This window comes from Schistocerca gregaria, chromosome 3, assembly GCF_023897955.1.
Source record: "Schistocerca gregaria isolate iqSchGreg1 chromosome 3, iqSchGreg1.2, whole genome shotgun sequence".
Lineage (NCBI taxonomy): Eukaryota > Metazoa > Arthropoda > Insecta > Orthoptera > Acrididae > Schistocerca > Schistocerca gregaria.
The window spans coordinates 250755718-250776075 of record NC_064922.1 but is presented as its reverse complement, the minus strand read 5'-3'; the positions used below and the strand labels follow the sequence as shown (position 1 = coordinate 250776075).

Genomic DNA, 20358 nt, shown 5'->3' with positions numbered 1-20358 from the left:
GATTTTAATTTAAAATGAGGGCCCAAAGTCCAACGTGCTTTTTTAAAATGAATTCTGTGAACATGTTGTAGAGCTTTTTTTTTGTGTTTTAGTCAGATGAGCTGAGTTTTGTTAAACTGACACAGGTTATGAACCCTACATACTCACCACTATCTCTTTAAAAAGTATACTGTTAAAAAAGTCAACAATTAATGAAGTTTATTTATTTATTTTTTGAAGGTGTCACTCTCCCTCCCCCCTCCGTTGGTGGTCGGCCTATATGTTATTGAAAATTCATTGGTATTGCTAGGATTAATAACTGGTATTTTAGTATTGTCACTCTCCAAATTTATAGCCAGTTTGTTTTAATGTTTCATTTCTCAGATGGCTAGTTTTGCCGAAAGGTAGTGACAGAGATGCTGCTGCAAATGAGAAAATGTAATAAAGGTGTACACAAATGTGAGAAAAAGCTAATTTTCTTACAAATAAGGAAAGAACATAATGAAATTAGTGCTACTATCACCAACCAATCAAAATAAATTCTCATAAACAGTGATGTGGGAATCTTGTGGAACTGTATTATTTGCACAATGCATTCCCATTTGTGGTTCTAACAGTGATATTCATTTGACATGTAACAATCACAACAGGAAACAAAATTCTGCCTTTCACAGTTAGATGTGTTTTGCAAATTCACTTCTTAATTCTATACATTAACCATATTAGGTGTCAAACAAACTCTATATACTTCCACTACAACCAATCTTAATATCTACAATGACATTTTCACAAATGGAACACATGGATTTCATTTATTACAAAGTTTTCATAAATGTATCGTCCAATTACTATTACTAGTCACTAGTTTAGTCTTTCAGTAGACATTATATTTAAACTCAGTGTTTTGTCTCATAAAGTTGATCTTATTTATTTGAGGAACTGTAACATTACACTTATTTAACAAGACAGCATTATTTCAGTAAAATAAACATTACATTTATTTGGCTAAGCCAATAATTCCACATGCCACTCGGGCTCCAGAATTGCCTGTAGTTCTGCTTAGAGGATGACCACCTTTCCCAAGGTCATCAGGATCTGCATGGACCTGCAAGATGTAATGTATTACCTTCAGTACTTTAATGGCAAATGTCCCAGAGTGACAACACTTACATTACTGAATATGACTAAAAATAATGAGTGTGTTTCATTTATTAACAGGTCTTTCTACATTCATCTGAGAGTGCCACTGTCAGACATACAATGTTCATTATGATTATGGAAGCGGTGGAACACACATCATCAGGATATCTAGAGAGCCTACAAAAATATGAATTCCGTAAAGCAATATGACACAGTTCTCAAAAACATTACTTTTCAAGATTATAAGATTTCTGAACAGTATTGAGTACAAAACATTTGTAACTTACTACAGTTGTCAGTAACTGAGCATGTGGTGCAGAAGTCTTTTGATTGTAAAGTACATAATTCCAGCCCCAGTAGTAGCAATATTTTTTTATTTTATTTAAATTCCATATTTATAAATAGAAATGTTAATTTACAAATACTGAACCATAATTTGTAATAAAAATAAAATCTTTCTATTTTTAATTACTGGTCATATGAAGATAAATTAAAATTTGACACAGACATGCAAAATGAAAACCTGTACATCAATAATACTGCTCCATCTCTTGAAAGAAAAAAGCATTTTATTTTGTATTCGATGTTAGGCAATTGTGAAGAAAATTTTTATTTATTGATAATATTGGAGTTTTCATGTAATTAGTTATCAAAAATAAAAGAATGTTAATTTTATTAATTCTATGTCCATAATTAACATTTCAATTTATTAATAAATATACAATAAAATAAAAAACAGAATGTTATTACACTGTCGATTCAAACAACCGACAATTTCATCACAAAACAGTTATGCTGTGCACTTGGCTACCAACTACATTAAAAAGTTACAAATACTTTGTACTTCACAGTGCTTAGAAATTTATTCTTCAAAACTTTTTTTGTTACCTTAATTATGCCAGGCTACTCTGTGAAATTCATGTCTGGGAATTGAGTTTCAAATTATATAATACGAAGAAAACTGAAAAGGGTCGTCTGTAAAGCAACTTGTAGGGAACAAGTGTAAAAGATGGGTCAAAGTTGAATAATAATTTAATTACAAATAGAGCTTAAAAGTACAAAATGGTCTATACCAAAGTAATTAAATTTGGCAGCAGAAGCTATAAGTCACAATTTTCCCTTTGCCATATCAGCAGACGTGTTCAACTGTGTGACTGTGATGTCAACAAAAAGTGGCGTGTAAACACTGTGCTGCCCCACTGCTCCTCGCGAGATACAGCATTAATCTGACATTCAGGCGATGCCTTGAGACACTGTGCCTTGTCATTTTGCCCCCACTGACCTTTTGGGTTCTGCTGGAGAAGACATTAGGAATTTGTGACTCTAATGGCAATGTAAAAACAATTAGTACATCTACATCCAAAATCTACAAGAAACTGTAAAAAGTATGGCTGAGACTACTTTACCTTGTACTTCTTTCTGCTTCCTCTGTTCCACAGATGTATGGAACATAAGAAAAATACTACTTAAATTTCTATGTGTGCTGTTATTAGTCTGATCTTGTCTTCAATAAAATGTAGTATGATCCTAGGTTCCTCATTTAATAGCAGTTCTTGAAACAAAGAATTCACAGAATAGTTGGTGTTTATCTTCAGCACCTGCCAGTTCAGGTTTTTCAGCATTTCTGTGATACTTTCTGATGGTTCAAACAAACCCATGACCATACATTCTGCCCATCTTTGTATACATTCAGTATCCTCTTAAAGATACTTTTTGGTATGGGCTTCAAAAATTTCAACAATTTTCTAAGTTGGGTTGATTTTTGTACTATTATATATGTGTGTGTGTTTGCGTGCATGCACACAACTTTTACATTTATCGACATTTAAAACAAACTGAAGGTATCAATTAATATTTGTGCAGCTTTTTGCAAACTATGTTTCATTGCAGATAACTGCATCACTTTCAAAATGTCTGAGGTTACTATTGTCTGCCAAGTCATTAATATACATGTACAGCAAGGGTCTCAACACATTTCACTGGATCTCGGCTGACGTGATTTCTAAATCTGTTGATGATTCCATCCACAGTAACACACTGTGTCAATACGGCAAGGAGAATTTTAATGTCTCCTACAGCAGATAGACATCCTACAGCAGATAGACAGACACTAACATACTACCTGCAAGACAAAGTGAGAATATTTACCTTGAATTTTATTTGTGTAGGGAGTTGTGGCCAAGGTTGAATTTCATTTCCCACTGCACACAGGACAAGTATGTCCCAATGAAGTGATTAAATGGTAATATTTGTAACATACTTGTATAAGAGAGGCATTAGGGTGTCAGGAAGTAAAAATTAAATAAGAACTTGCACATCTACATGAAATATAAGTTAAACAGCTACAACTTCCAGTTGGAGATTGGCAGAATAATTTTCTTAACATTCTGGTCCCATGCAAAATTGAACATTGAACATAAACTTCGCAAAATTAAACAATGGATCTGGACTTCTACACTACCTTCCTTGTATCACTTCAGTGTCAAAATAAAGGAAAAGCCAAATCTTTAAATTACATGTTCAAAATTTCATGTCCACTTAATATTAACCCTCTGTGGTCCAATGTTCCACCAATGAGCAATCCAGTGTTCCACTTTACAGTTTTCCAGTTCCAGTCACCCAACCACGTCCCCTGAAATTTTGTCGCCTAAAGTTTTTGTTGCACGGGAACTACATAAATCCTATATAACTGTGAGACGATCTTTGGATGTATAAAGATAAATAAATACATAAGTCATAGAGGAACAAACTTTTCCATGACAATCTACAAACTTCCATGAATGTAATGCCTTTCTACTTCCACATGTCCTTAGCCAGTATAACAGTTCCTTAAAGACACAAGCCCTTTAATATTATGTGAATTAAAAATATAAAATGTTAACTGTTCAGCAAAAGTCTGCGGTAGCAGGTGATGGTACAGTGCCACAAGCTACAAATCTGTCAAAACCAGCTGCCACTGTATGACTCAACACGGAAACTGCAGCGCTCACTTTCAGTTTTGAAAAAGCTGACAGTTGGACATATTTTTTTTTAGTGAGCTTGGGGGGTTAATCTGTTCTTTGTTTCGCAGTCACTTGAGAGGAGCTGAGAAATATCTTCCATGAAGCAATATCAGCCTTCCCTCCATCTGATATGTGAACGTTTTACCTGAATAAATTTTCTTATACTGTAATATAAAATGTGGGGTGTCATAACAAAACTAGATCTTTCTCTCTTCATGCTCTTAGCAACTGGTGTGATTCTGTGTCCATGCCTCCAATCTACAAAATTTTGTGTCTTTTGATACCATCACAAAATATGAATTAAATGGATGGAACCTAGTAATCCTTATAATATAGATAGAGCACAGTAAAATTCTTTATTGGTACACCAAGCTGGAGCAGACACAGGTGCACCCTCGCCCTTTGTGTGCAGGCCAACATTGATCTCCAGTGTCTCTGTGCCCAGTGCTGTGAGGCACTCATGCATAAAGCCCCAGATGCTACTGAGACAGCTCTCTGGCAGCCAGCTGGCGACAGCACAGCATTCTTGTTGACCGCAGTGACTATACTGCCTACAGCTGGCAGCAACCTAGCAAAGATTCACATAGACCTATTCTCTTTCTGTGGTTACCTGTCCCATCTAATATTGCTCTGGAAGATCTAAGGAGGAAAGCAACTAAGGTAAACATACTCCACATTATTTCTCATAACAACTTTTCCTTGTACTATGCCCTACAATCTTCATCAACAGCTTGCCTGAAAACATGCAAACCACCCCAGGTTGATTCCAAAAGTCTCAGTTCTCTTGCATGACCTCCAAGTGGTGACAACACGAACTAATATCCAGTTAACAATGCTCACCTGGTTCAAGACCCGAAAGCTGAACAGCATTAGCATGGGTCAAAGGAAGTGTGGTTGCACCTTGAAGAAGTGGGGTTTCATTCATCTGCTGACTGCAACTGCAGAGCAAAACAGTACAACACATCGTTAACTAGTGCTCACTTCAAGCAGTTGACAGTGGTCTGATGATTCTACACCAAGTGACTGAGCTCTGAACTGGGTATCAATTGTGAACATTTACATCTTCTTGTAGATACTATTGTGTGCTCTCTTAAAACCACAAATGTTTTTGAGCAAAATTGATATTGTCTAGCAGTACAAACAAGAAAAAGCACCTGAAGCTGCGCAAAGGTTGCCACAGCTTATGGAGTCCCAGGTGATGCTGCGAGTCTACTAACAGTTAAAATTCCACTATTGGACCAAGTCATTCTTGTCTGCTACAGATGTTTCTTCATAATGCAAACAGCTGACTTAGAGAAAACAAGATTATTCAGAAGGGGCATGGTTCAAGTGAAACACTCCAGGGGACTACAAAAAGGGGAATAAAATAACTATTTCGTGGTATCTTTTTTCTATTTTTATTTCTGTCTTTCTTTGAATGTAATTTATTTTTTAAATTTTTCCCTACACCACGACTGTGTATGACATAAGTGTTCCTTTCACTATGCCTAATTACACTGTATGAACCTAAGGAAGATAAACAGAAGATAAAATAAAACAGACTCACTGGATATGACACAATCAATTATTATTGAAAAATAATGGAATACTCTAAATATTTTAAAACACTGTGATTCTTACTTTTTTTACAGTTGCCATAACTAACTAAATACTAATTACTTTTAAATACCTCACCCCTAGGGTGGTTATACGCTATGGTAGCCCTCCATCCCCCCCCCCCTCCCCCCAATCCATGAAGAATTTTTCGATTTGGAACAGCAGGGGATGGTTTTGAAGATAGAGGTGTCGGAAAGTGGGCATCGCACCAATGAATTTCCCATGGGAAGTCATGAAGAACCTAGAGATAAAGTTCCTTTCAGAATGTTCGAAAATGTTCTATAATCTTTCAAACTGTTTCGAGATAGTGGTTGTGTGGTGGTGCCTGTTGTGGTTGTGGAGATGTGGATGTTTGTTTGTTAAGTGGTTAAGTTCCTTTGGGACCAACTTGCTGAAGTTATCGGTCCCTAGGCCTACACACTTATGCTATGCTATGGACAAAATACACACCCATGCCCAAGGAATGCCTCGAACCTTCGACGAGGGGATCCGCGCAAACCGTGGCAAGGCCCCTTAGACCGCGCGGCTATGGATGTTTCAAGTGATTGCTATCATGCTGTGGTTGTCACCATGACATCATCTATCTCTTTTCACATTAATGTTCAGGAATTGGACAAAAACATGTGCTGTGGTTGTGACCATGACATCATCTATCTCTTTTCACATTAATGTTCAGGGATTGGACAAAAACATGGAAACACCATGAGAAATGGACTCTGAACATAAAAGGAGATACTAGCTAAGCATGTATGCATTGTCGTATTTGACCAAGAATGACATCTGTGCAATGCCCTCAACACATTACAAGTGTCAGACAGTCTGAACAGTGTTCTGTGTAGTTGTGAGTGCATTATGTTGAAGCTAAGTGAATTTGAACATGAACTAATTGTTGGTACTCCTTTGGTGGATTTACTACTGTAACTAATGTAGCCAAAGTGTTTGATGTTTCAGGAGGCCCCACATCAAAGATTTATACTGCACTCAGAGAAAGTGGGAAAACATCGTCCGCTAAGTCACAATGTGGTTGAGTTATTTTGGCAGGCATTCACTGAAGAGGAATACAATGAAAAAGGGTGGCTACAAAAGTCACTGTAGAACTTAAAAGTCGCACTCACAAACCCTTTCAGCATAAAAACAACACAAAGGGAACTACATAAGCAGGGAGTTGGAGGAGGAATTAGGATTCCAAAACAACACATAAATGATGCACATACCCGTTAACAGGAAAACGGGTGTCAAAGCAATAAAATATGGACTATGGAACGACGGAAAAAGTTGTTTGGTACTGTCAATCGCATGGTACAATATTTGTTCCCAAATGGTTCTCATGTGTTCTGAGATGACAAGGTTCCTGCTCATACAGCTCACATTATCCAGGACTGATTTTGTGAGTATGATGATGAATTGTCACATATCCTTGGCCACTAGTTCTGTGACCATAAGAATGAATTGTTGCATCTCCCCTGGTCATCAATATTATTCTACCTTTGTTGTCTACTTTGGAGAGAAGGGTGTGTGATCACTAGCCACTTCCATCACCATTATCTGAACTTGTCACTATTTTGCATGAAAAATTGTATAAGATTGCCTTGAAAGCTATACAGGATGCGTATTTATTCATTCTGAGATGAATGGAACCTGTTTTGAATGCCAAGAGTTTTTCTACACTATATTATGCACAGTAATGTGTTGCTCATTTTTTTGTCCAAACCCACATACTGCACAGGGAAAAATTCGAGATCTCTCCACAATGTTCTCAAGCTGTAATGAACATTTTTGAATGTCAATGAATCTTTTCAAATTTTCTAAAATGTTCTTAACTGTTCTACGACACTTTAGTGCATTCTATATTATCCTCAAGCATTACTTAACATTTTCAAATGCTCTTGACTATTTTAGAGCATTCTGCAATGTTCTAGAAAGTTTCTGTTTTCTTTTAACATTCTCAAATACTTATGAATGTTTTGGAAGGTTCTCAGCATCCTATAAAGAAATGGATAAGTGGCTGACACAGTACTTTATTTCATACTATGGTTGTGTTGAATACTTAGTGGATTTAAAAGAACTTAATAGTATTTTTGAATATTTGAGAGTTTTCTGAGTGAAAAATACTAACGTTTTTATGATTGTTCATTTTTATGATGTTCTCGAATCATCTGGAATGTTGCCACAAAACAAACTGAAATAAAGACCAAGTGAAGTAGGTCACCTTTTCCGGCTAGTAGTGACATATGGTGACACACGCCACAAATCAATCTCAAAAAACAAATAATTCATATTAGCTTTGAAATTAGATGTATGTATTAGAACACATATAACAAAATGTAAAGAATATATTGCCATAACAATGGCCTCACCACTAAAGTTCTTCCAATAATGCTGTGTTTCCCTGTCAGAGAGATTAGCTTGTCAGATATGCACACTTTAGCTACACCATCTTCATCTGCTGTAACATTTCCAAGGTCACCAATGTGTCGGTCTGCATCATCTGGTCCTCCATGGTCCTTGGCTAAAGGATTGTAATGTGGTCCAGCACTTGTGCATCCTGTTGGCACAATGTTTACAATATAACAATAACATGGTACAAAATATCACATATAGTTTAATATCTTATTTGATATTCTATTAATGTTCGTGTATCATTTATATCAAAACTACCTGACAAACCCGGCATTGTCTGGGTATTCATTTTGCCAATTTTCTATTAGAAGGGAAAACAAAAAATTAACTGTCTGTAGTGAATAATTGGGAAAAAAAAATCATTTCATATATTCATGAAAACATTTGAAATTATGATACACAGTTGTACAAAGAAATACGCCTAATGTACAAATGTGGAAGAATAGTATCCAAATTAAGAAACATGATTCCGAACAGCTTCTGTACCCTGGGCACAGCTGCTTCACTTGTCTATAACATGATTTTGTAAACATCTCTAGGACCAGACCTCTTCTTTGTAGCTCTATAGATGACAATTTTCACCTACAGCTGTTTCACTTCATAGTTAAAAGCTGTGAAAAATGCTGCCAGATGCCAAATCTTTCCTTAAGTTGACTCGACTGTTGACATGTCTGTCATATCGGCCACTGCACAGCAGTCGTCAACTCGGCGCGGCTACAACACGCTCGGCACACAGCGAGTACCGCTGGCACCGCACATGATGTCAACAACTGGCGCAAGTGAACGCATCGTCGCGGGGTTAGTGGCAACGTACACACCACTATTGATACGGATTACGCTGGCAGTGCTGCCCGTGCCACCAGAGTGAGTAACCGTATAAATGCGCCGTCTACCAACACTCTGATTGGCTGGACCTGCAGATTTAAGCGAGCTCCCTGAGCCCGTTTAACCAGTTCAATCTTCGCCGATGACTGTGTTACTACCCGGCTGCTGGATTCACGACGACCAAACCATACTGTGGCCTCCCTGGCTGGAAACTTGCGATGCGTCGGTATTGACTGGTTGGCAGTGGTTTGGACTTGTATTCTCTACTAGTGACTCTGATTTCTCCTTGGCGCTACAGCCAGCGAAGTGTTGTGTAGTCAAACTTAAGTTTTGTTTTGAGTGACAGAAGGTCAAATAAATTTGGTTATCACAGAATCTTTGTTGTGTTATAGTGCAGACATAACAGTGTCTTAGTAGTAAAAAATGAATGTATTAAAACTTCATGCTTGATGTGGAATTTTTCACATATATCAGTATTTATGATGTCATAACTTTTCAGCTCCATGTCGGGCAATACTTCTGTAGTTAATATTCAGTAGCATATGTGGATACTGTCAGCAAAATATGTTGTGGCTAGAGTTAGCAAATAAATAACAAATTTAAACATCAAGAACAATGTGGCAGTTTTTCAGGCATCTCAGTGTTTATTTATTAACTATGATAGGTGGTGCTTACTACCACAACAATTGTTGCCTGACAGTAAGGAATATATGTTCCAAGTTTGGTTGAAACCAGTCCATTTAAAACATGGTGCAAACCTGTGCCTGGAGGGGTGAACCTTGTCACTTGACAGCTCACATGCAGTTGGCTATACTGTGATTGCAGGATTGCAATAGCTGCCACCGAACATGCCCACAGCTTCAAAGTATGTTTTGTAAATGTAGGCTACAATCAATGGGTATATAGGCTGTCACAAAATGTATGCATCAGTACAACAAAGTATCATTTCTCTAACAATGGAGATAATGACGATGGAGATAAAGCATTTGATAGTATATGAAACTGGGAAAGAAACAACACCTACAATGAACGAAATGTCTAGAAGTCATTTCGATTGTTACCATAATATCTGCATATAAAATGTCGTATAATAATGTAGACCAAAGCATCCCAAAGAACAAGCTATCCACAATCATAGAATAAAATAAAGCAAAAGATGCATACCTGCTCGGTTGCAGAGAGAAAGAATTAATTCTGTATATATTTACTCTCACCAATTTACAGTGTCAGTGGCACAATTCCATCCAGTTCTCCTTCACTATCATTGGAATCGATGCTAAAACTGTCATCAATCAGCAAGAGAAATCATTAATTGTTCACTCTCATTTATAATTCCATCTATAGTCTGTGCTTCTCTTATGAGTTCACCAACATTGTCTACTCTCTTCCTCCAAGAGATGGCTTCTGCTATAGAAGGACCTTCACATAGCAGCCTTTCCACTTCCATGACAATGTGATAGCCTAATTACCACAAGGCACTATTCCTCTGCAGTTTCGCCTAGGCGTCACAGGCATTTTGTTTTATAAGTGACTACAACAGCAGCTTTGTCATGCTCATGTCCGCAGCAATGTCTCTGGCCTGCAACCACTGCACCATAGTTTCTTTGTGGTGACTAGTTGTTGTAGTTTTGTCTAAAATCACAGAATGGTAAGGTGTATTATCCATTACAAGCACTGCCAGAACATTAAACTTGAACAATAAATTTTTCAACCACTGCAGAAATCATCGGTTCAAATTCTCATGATAGTCACAGGTTTTCTTGACTGAATAACTAAAAGTCCGTCAAGCACAAAAACGTTTGAAGAGCCTGCATGGGCCACAATTAATCAGGATCCTCTTCCCAATGGCTGGTGACTGCTGCTATTTAGAGTATCATCTGCCCAGCATTTATCAAATGATTCTCCAGCATTGATCCACATTTCATGTACCGATATAATGCATATCCTTACCTACAATTTTGTGTAAGAGAATTCCATGAGTCGCAATGACGTGACGTTTTCAAGTAACAGTTTTTGTCTATCTAACTTTTTAAAGCTCATACTTTGTAACACCATTTTAAGTGACAATTTCCCCCCTGAGAAAAGTTCAGACTGTTTTAAAGAAATTATCAAACTTTGATATTCTGGGGCATTCTTTCCTGCAATAATATCCATAAATGTGTTGATGAATTGCATCAGTTTCGAAGAAATCAAGATCTATAACTGGACCAGGCTGCTTTTTTTCTTTCCAATATTAAAAACACACAGTTTTCTCCACAGGGGCTTTGTTACACACTCTTTACTTTAATACCTTGCAAGTCTTGAAGCAGCAGCCTTTTCCTTATAACAGCTCTTTGTCTGAGTTTTCAAGGTACACTCTAAAATTTGATCAGCGGAAATTGATGCATGCCCATGAACAGAAACAAATTCTTTTTCTTGTTTGTAAAACTCGCGAATCCTTCATAGCAATTCCAAAGTCTGACTATTTAATGGCAATCCATGTCTCAACAGACTGTTGATTGGTGAACATCGTTTTGGTGACATTCTTTAAGAAACAGAAACTGTAGTTGAGGCTATAACAACACAGTTATACAGAAGCAGGGTCACGCACTAACATAGAATGTTTGCATTGGAGCCATCAGCATGGTAGTATCGACACCGGAACTGGCTTTTGTTACTGTGGTGCAACTGGTTGTTTGGCAGTCATACTGCCAACTTTATGGCACTTGTGGAGTGACCTTAAAAGTGACATGTTTCAGCAATCTAGATGCACAAATATACTCCAACAGTTACAATTTTGAAATCTATCAGAGCAATACCCAACTGAGTCAAAGTAAGTGATGCATTATTAATGACTAAGATGGTGTACCTTTAGAGAAGAAACATGCATGCAGATGAGTTTAGAGACCACTCAGTGATAATTTTACACTTATAGGTGTCTTTTTATTTAATTAAGATTCAAGTCAGTTTGACAGCACTTACTGCTAAGCAATGCATATCCATTATCATGTTTCTAATTTTAATAGAACAATATATGACTTATAGTAAAAGTTCAGTGCAAAAGAGTTAATCTGCAAACTATTAAATTTAATACATTTTGAACCAGTTTCAATTAACTGTTGGAGAACATTTTTATGAAGTGTATTAATTTTATTACGTTTTGAAATAAGAACTTTTAAGCACCCTAGCAAATACAATGAGAAGTTGCAGTGTTGTCAACCGAGTTCAGATTGCAGTCAGTTGAGTTTTGATGTTCAGAGCCAGTCATTTTATTTTAAAGATTTGTTATTCAAAAAGTAACACTGTAATCATATACTGTAAACTTCAATAAAGATCAGTAGAACATGTAATCACAGACTGTAAACTTCGATAAAGTTCTGCAGAAGTGGATATGCAAGCCACTAGAAGAAGATGCTGCAGAAATAATTAAAGAAGAAGGAGTAAAGAAAAAAAGGGTAGAAGAAAAAAAAGAAAGACAAGAAACAGCTTGATTCATATCGTAAGGCAAACACTCATATAATGAGCGTATGATAATGTGGGAAATTATTTCCTAATTGATCTTGCACACACAGCATACTAGCTGAATCCATGAATGATGTTGGACCATGCAATATAGAGGCACAGACAGAGATTGCAGCATTGCCGATTGCAAATGCCCAGTGTGGTGTATGCAGAAAGATGTAGATGCCGAACAGTTTGTAAGCTTTATTTAAGGGTGTAGGGGCAGCAAAGAGAAATAGGGCCCCCACCACTACAACTTCCACTGCAAGGTGCCAAGATTGAAAAAAATAAGATATGCTTTGTCGTCTGGCACAAGGCAAAATTTAAGTTTACAGATAATTATTTTCGTAAAACACAAAAAAAATGCTGCCATACTTAACTATGGACACAGTATACCACAAATTACATGTTATATAATATTCTAAAAGGAATAATTTTAATGTAACAAAATAATGTAATGTTTCCTGTTTGTTGCTACTGTGATAAACTTTTATTTAGAACAGACGCATTTTGCTTTTTTTAAAGCACTTGGATTCCCAGGTAGATGCCATGTTTCTTGACTTCCGCAAGGTGTTTGATACAGTTCCCCACAGTTGTTTAATGAACAAAGTAAGAACATATGGACTATCAGACCAATTGTGTGATTGGATGGAAGAGTTCCTAAATAACAGAACGCAGCATGTCATTCTCAATGGAGAGAAGTCTTCAGAAGTAAGAGTGATCTCAGGTGTGCCACAGGGGAGTATCATAGGACCATTGCTGTTCACAATATATATAAATGAGCTTGTGGATAACATCGGAAGTTCACTGAAGCTTTTTGTGGATAATGCTGTAGTATATTGAGAGGTTATAACAATGGAAAATTGTACTGAAATGCAGGAGGATCTACAACAAATTGACACATGGTACAGGGAATGGCAACTGAATCTCAATGTTGACAAGTGTAATGTGCTGCGAATACACAGAAAGATAGATCCTTTATCATTTAGCTACAATATAGCAGGTCACAACTAGAAGCAGTTAAGTCCATAAATTTTCTGGGAGTAGGCATTAGGAGTGATTTAAAATGGAATGACCATATAAAATTAATCGTTAGTAAAGCAGATGCTAGACTGATATTAATTGGAAGAATCCTAAGGTAATGCAATCTGAAAACAAAGGAAGTAGGTTACAGTACACTGCTTGAATACTGCTCACTTTTGTGGGATCCGTACCAGATAGAGTTGGTAGAAGAGATAGAGAAGATCCAACGGAGAGCAGCGCGCTTCAATACTGGATCATTTAGTAATTGCGAAAGTGTTACGGAGATGATAGATAAACTCCAGTGAAAGACTCTGCAAGGGAGATGCTCGGGCTTTTGTTGAGAAGTTTCGAGAACATACCTTCACCGAGGAGTCACGCAGTATATTGCTCCCTCCTACGTATATCTCGCGAAGAGACCATGAGGATAAAATCAGAGATTAGAACCCACACAGAGGCTTACCGACAATCTTTCTTTCCACGAACAATACGAGACTGGAATAGAAGGGAGAACCGATAGATGTACTCACCGCCACGCACCGTCAGGTGGCTTGCGGAGTATAGATGTAGATGTAGATTAAAACAAAGTAGGCAAAACATACAAAGTCACTTGTGGACTCATGTAAACTAAAATATATTGAGTGTCAGTGAAGTGCAATGGACTAAAAAATGAACTTATTTGAGTATGTCTGTCATAAACAAACAGCAATTACTTGCTAAAATATATATCAGTCAAGACAGGCGTTGAATATGATCTCACAACAGCAGCGATACACAAAACTATGACAGGTAACCAAGTGGCTAGGTAAAGTAGAAGCCAAAATACTATCCACTGAAGATGCTTCCAAATAAAGCAAAAAGCACCCGATATAAATAAGACTTTTATTACAGTTGCAAAGGACAGAATATGTCTCAATATTGCAGGTAAAAACTGCAACTGCAAAGAGAAGCTACAGAAAAGGGAAAAAGAGATGACAGCTTGAACCTTTGATTGCTTTCAGGAGCTGCAACGCTGTCGTCATCTACATCACTGCGGTCTTTGTCATATTAACTATTTTGTGTTTGTTGTGGGAGCATTGTCAACATCAACTTAACAATAACTCGCATTGTCCATAACAAGAAACTGTTCCCTAAACCATAATGTAGATGTCTCTGAGTCCATTTCAGAATAATAACTCCTAAATTGCTCTTTTCTGCTCGAAACACTTATTTGCTTTCTGGAATGAATCCAGAAGCAGAACCAATGTGAAGCATGATTTGTTTGTCCCCCTTTACTAACTTGCACTTTAAAACCACCTGAACCATCACACAGTTTCCAACATGCTTCCCTTTCGTTATTATAGTTTACCCATGTTTCATCCAAGCAAAAAAATGTTCTTATTCCCACATTTTTCTTATTTCAAGAATACTTCTTAAAACTTGTGCTCTTGAAGCAGCGATATCACAATGTTCCATTAAAAATTCCCGTCATTTTGAATCCAGTTTTTTCTGTACTGTTTGACGCATTTTCAACATAATTTTTTTGACGGTATGAAATTCAACTGTCTAGAATATATTTAGCACAACTCATCTTAGAACATCTTTGTCAAAATCGTCCAAATAAATGACAGGCTTCTCAAGATTGTGATGTTTCCCTGACATTCTGAAAACTGAGATTCCACTGGACAGATAGATTACCTTCACTGGCAATCCACTGAATAGTTCCCAAGCTGATGGCATTCACTTCTGCAGATTCTAGAGATCGCAAAACATCTGTAATAGGTCCACTGTTTTTTGTTACATGCTTGAAGGACATGTTTATCCTGTAAATTACATCTCTCGCTTGTTTGTGGAGAATTTGTCGCTTACCACCACCATCAGCCATGACAAATCACAACCGACCAAATAAAAATTCACGAAATAACTACCACAATCACCTTCAATGCCTGCACTGGCCAAGACGTTCACAGCAGAGGGCAGATAAAACTAAAGAATGTTTATTGGCTATTGGAGAATGATGTCACGTCAGATGCACAGAACGAGCCTAAACTCGACCACCATTGTTCAAGTTTCCAATGTACGGGCATTGCTTGTTGTGGGAGCTTTGTCAACATCAACTGAGTGATAACTCGCATTGTCCGTAACACACAAGTATGGAAGAAACTTTTCCCTAAACCATAATGTAGGACACGGAAAGTACTCTGGAATTTTTGGTTCCTTTTTTGGAACAGGACACAATTACATAAAAATTAACATGGGACATTAACACAGTAAAATTAAATAGCAATAAAAACAGACACATTGGAAATAATTACTACAGCCCACAGTAGCCTCATAGAACTGAAGCCCTCAGTAAGTGGCAAATAACGAATCATTTAATGTTGAAAATTGTACACAACTATTCCACACATAGCAAATACATGCACATAATAGACTATGGCAATTAAGTAAAACATGGCACTCTACCCGCTGTAATACAAATTTTACTGAGAATTCCATGCTGTGGAAGTAGCCTACTGATCTTGTGAAACTACCCAGGATGGTATGAAAAATATAAATCGCAAATCTGTCCGTATGAACAAAAGTTTAACACTCTGCCACTTGCACTCAGTAATATTTTTGCAGGTGCCAGAAACCATTCTTTAGCTGAAGCGTGTGATACAGACTCACGGTGTCTTGTTCTCTGCAACAGCAAATGTACAGAATTACCGTTACTGCATCTCATGGCAGGTCCCATCTTCAAGGCCATGACAAGGCACAAAAGACTCCACTATAAAACACAATTTCGCTCAGGCGATGTCAATCATTTGGTGGCAGTGTGGGTTAGCTCCGGTGAGCATGCCAATCGTTTGGCGTCAGTGTGGGACAGAGAGCTATTTCTAGTGTACGCTTCTCTCTGGAGAAACCCCGGGCCTACCTTAAAGCAGTGCATGGTGGAATGAGATGCCACTAGTTTGATCTGCTTGGCTCATGACCAATCAGCAACGTCTGTGTCACCATACAGCCCACCCTCTTCCCCCCTGCAAGAAAGAGATGGTATGGGAGGCATCGGTAATGGCAGTGGCACCAGCTGCAGCCCCTTTACCTGGTGGCAGCATGGAGCACGGAGTGGCAGTGGCTGTTGTGGGAGCAAAGGCAATGGCACACATTGTGGACTCCACAGTGGGCTGCAGTGTGAAGTCAGCAGGACTGGCATATACAGTGGCGGCAGGCATAGTGAGGTGGGCGTTGTGTTGACCTGCGGAGAGCCTGGTGCTTGGTGATGTGATGTCATTTTCACCTAAAAGACATGCGCAGCAGTCAGTAGAAGATCCGGCAGTGGGGACAGGGTGGCAGAAGTCACTGGCCGCTCTGTTGTTTTGGTCATCAGGGCTAATGACAAGGCACAGCATCCACCCAGAGGTTGCATGAGCCGCCACTCAGATTAGCGTTGCTTGGTGCACCCTCAATCTCGACCAGCGGAATGCACATGCTCGGGAGGTCAAGCATGTATGCCGCCTTCAGGTGATCGATTGAGCCTAGGCGGCAGAGTTGTACAGCTGTAAGGAGGACATCTTCATGCCACATGAGATGACAAGGTGCAGGCCTGAGTACTGACAGCGGAGCAGCAGCTACCAAGTGTCTACCCAGGGCATCATGTATGTAATGTGCTGACACAGACGTCATACCATATAGGTTAGTGTGCACCTGGCACCATGCATAGTTGCAGGCTGAGACCTGTATTTATATTGTTCACATCAGTAGGAGCTCGGAGTCGGCAACCTGGGTGAGGGCGAGGGCTGCATAGTTGTGAGGAGCACTAAGGGCACACGATCAACTAAGGCAATCAGCAATTACGTTGTTCATTCCGCCTGCATGTCAGATGTCTGTGATAAACTGCATGGTATACTACTGTTGTTAGAATTGGCGGGGTGAGATCTGTGTACCGTCTTTGCCGCAGAAATGTGTTGTTAAGGTGCAGCGGCTACTACTTCACCGAGGTACGGAAATACCTAACCACCTCATACATAGCAATGACCTCGCAATCATGCATGGCCCAGAGCAGCTGTGGATCCATAAGCTTCACTGGGGAAACTGCCAGGGGCTGCCAAGTCTCTGCAGTGTGTTGCTGCAGGACTGTGCCTAATGGCAGACTGGCTGGTATCTGTGACAACTGCGAGTGGAACCGTTGGGCAGGGGTGTGTTAGGAGGGCAGCTTGCCAGAGGTCATACTTCATTCAACCAAAACTGGTTGACGTTTGTGCCATCCAGGGAGCAAGCCTGTTGCCTTTTGTGCGATCACCCTGGAGTGCACCCATCAGCAGCACGTTCACGGCACCCTTTAGGTGGCTCCTGAAAAAATTTGCCGTCCTGAAAACATGCCAATTGCTTGTATGTGGTGGGATGTGGGAACTCATATACAGCCTGGACTTTCTCAGTGTGCATCTCCAGGTTAATAATAACACTATCGCCTGGAGGCGAGAGAATGCCTCCTACAAGCGGCGGCAGTGCTCTGGGAGATCGTGTGAATTAATCAGACTATCGTCCAACTAGGTGAAACACCCCAAGATGCCATGTGGGATGTTGTCAAGGAAATGTTTCCATGCCTGTGCAGCATTTTGGAGGCCAAATGGCATAATGGTATTCTCTAATAGGCTAAAAGGTGTAATGATGGGTCTCTTCCCTACATCTTCAGAGGCAACTGGTATCTGTGTGAATGTTTTGTGCAGTCCACTTTACTGAAAATGGTTGTGCCACACAAGTCATCACTGTAACTGTGCAAAAGCAGAATGGGGTAATGATCAGGCACCATTCTGGAGTTAAGCGACCAGAGCAACTTCTGCCTCAAAATTGGCCTGCATGGCTCTCAGTTTGTTGGGCGGTATGGGATGGGGACAGCAGAAAACAGGTGACCCAGGCATCGTGGCAATATAGTACCATGAGTCCTGGTGAACTTCACAGAGTGCACTGGATGGACAGGTGATGAAGGATAACTGGTGAGGAGGTCGGTGAAAGGGCCAGAGTAGGAGAGCTATTTGATGGTGTAAGAGGTGGTGCGATGGGATCAATGTGTGGTGGAACAATGGGAGGTGGCGTCGACAATACAACAGTTCGGCAGATCAAGGAGGAGGCCTTAATGAGAAATAAAATAGGTGCCAAGCATGGGGTCCCTAAAGACAGCCACGGTAAAAAGGTCCATGGGAAATCTCTACCAAGGCCTAGGTCAATGGATCAGATGTGGGAGCAGTAGATTTTGATGGATGAGCCGTTTGCTGTAGTGAGAAGTAGGGGGCAAGGTGAACAGCTGCCAGTAGAGGGTAATAACCAGAGGAGATAGGTAGAAAGGTCAGAACCAAAGTTGAGGAGGTAGGGTGGCAAGAAGTGGATGTTACCACGATTACATACAAAGCGGTGCTGTGAAATAATGGAGCAGCTGAGCACACATACTGCCATTTGCTGTCGGCATTTGGGGTCCACCCACATGGTGCATGGCAGTTTGCAGTGTCTCTGTTGAAACGCTCGGGGCAACAGCAATATTTAATGGCATCATGAATGGAGGGGGCGGGGTTGATGGGACAATCATGCACGGGGCGGTCGTAAGCAGCACTGGGTGGAGGTGAGCAGTGCGAGGGTGCAGGAAGCAGTGAGCTTACCCATCTCTCCATCTTCTGGGTTATTAGCTGTGCCATGTCTAGCTGTGCCATGTCTGTCATGGGGGTGGGGGCTGGGGAAGCTTGGCATGGTGCAGCTTGCATGAGTGTGCAGTCATGGATATGGAAGTTGTGATGTTGCATGTTGGCAGCGACAGTGTGCAAGTTTGAACCTTGAACAGTGGCGGTCGCAGCATCAGCACTCAAACTCCTGTGCAGCTAATACTGTGCTCAAACTCACATGGTGTGCTTTTAGAGGTAAAACATGGATGCAGATGAGTTCAGAGACCATTCAGTGACAATTTTACATTTATAGATGTCTTTGTATTTAATTAAGAATCAAGAAAGTTTGATAGCATTTACTGCTAAGCAATGCATCTCCATCATTGTGTTTTTAATTTTCTTAGAAGAATGTATGATGGAAAATAAAATTTTAGTGCAAAAAAATTAATCTGCAGACTAGTAAGTTAACAAGTTTTGGACAATATTTTACAGAAAGTGTTGTCAACTGAGTTCAGATTGCAGTCAGTTGAGTTTTGATGTGTACAGGGTGGCAGTCAGTTAAGGAGTATTTAGTGAATTTGTTTTAAAAACTTATTTTAAAGGCCCCAGTCAAATCTTTACAAGTTTTCTCCCAGAACAACTTTGGCTGTGTCTACGTGACGCAAGTTTCCTGCCTTTCAGAAACCAAGCATTTCTGTCCAGTTAAAGCTGCTGATGATACAACACCTTGAGCCCTCTGCTGGAACTGCTAGAAAATTCACACCATCAGTTTTAGCCAATAGTGTGTGAGAGATACAAGTTACTTGTGTGGAAACTGGAGGATTGTGCAGTGCAGAACACAGATACTTCTCTCTCTTGTGGTCCAGACCTCAACTAGAAAGGACGCCTTTCTTGGGAGGCAGTGCCTCTGGCTCTCAACCCATGGCTGGCCACCAACATAACTTAACATGAACCACCTCCCCTTCCAGTGCCCATTTGTTCAGTTGTTCCTCCTTATAGAATGGCCTCCACCAGGTACCTTCCTCCCTAGGTATTCCGCACACCGAAATATATTCACTTTGTTTTACCTAAATTTCTATTCTGTCATTTAACGGCAGCCCTGCATGCCCACTTACAAGTCCTGAGTGCTCGACCTTCTGTACATTGTCATCATTAAGTCAGATGCAACAACCTTCTTACCTCTCCCCGCCCATGTACAGATATTCAGAACCACTGAAATTACATGTTAAAAGATTTTTATTAAGATAGAAACTTGTAATCATATCTTGTACATTGTGATAAAGTTCAGCACAATTGGATAAGTC

General features: G+C 39.4%; 1 protein-coding gene across 1 annotated transcript in view; it reads right to left on the bottom strand.

Moving 5' to 3' along the window:
• Positions 1–907: 907 nt before the first annotated feature.
• The window catches only part of LOC126354439 (superoxide dismutase [Cu-Zn]-like), a 70570-nt gene continuing 51119 nt past the window's right edge, over positions 908–20358 (bottom strand). The window contains exons 3-4 of the mRNA XM_050004125.1: positions 8075–8262; positions 908–1084 (exon numbers count right to left, since the gene is read on the bottom strand). Of these exons, the coding sequence (XP_049860082.1) occupies positions 977–1084; positions 8075–8262 (296 nt within the window). The 3' untranslated portion in view covers positions 908–976. The remainder of the gene's footprint in view (positions 1085–8074; positions 8263–20358) is intronic.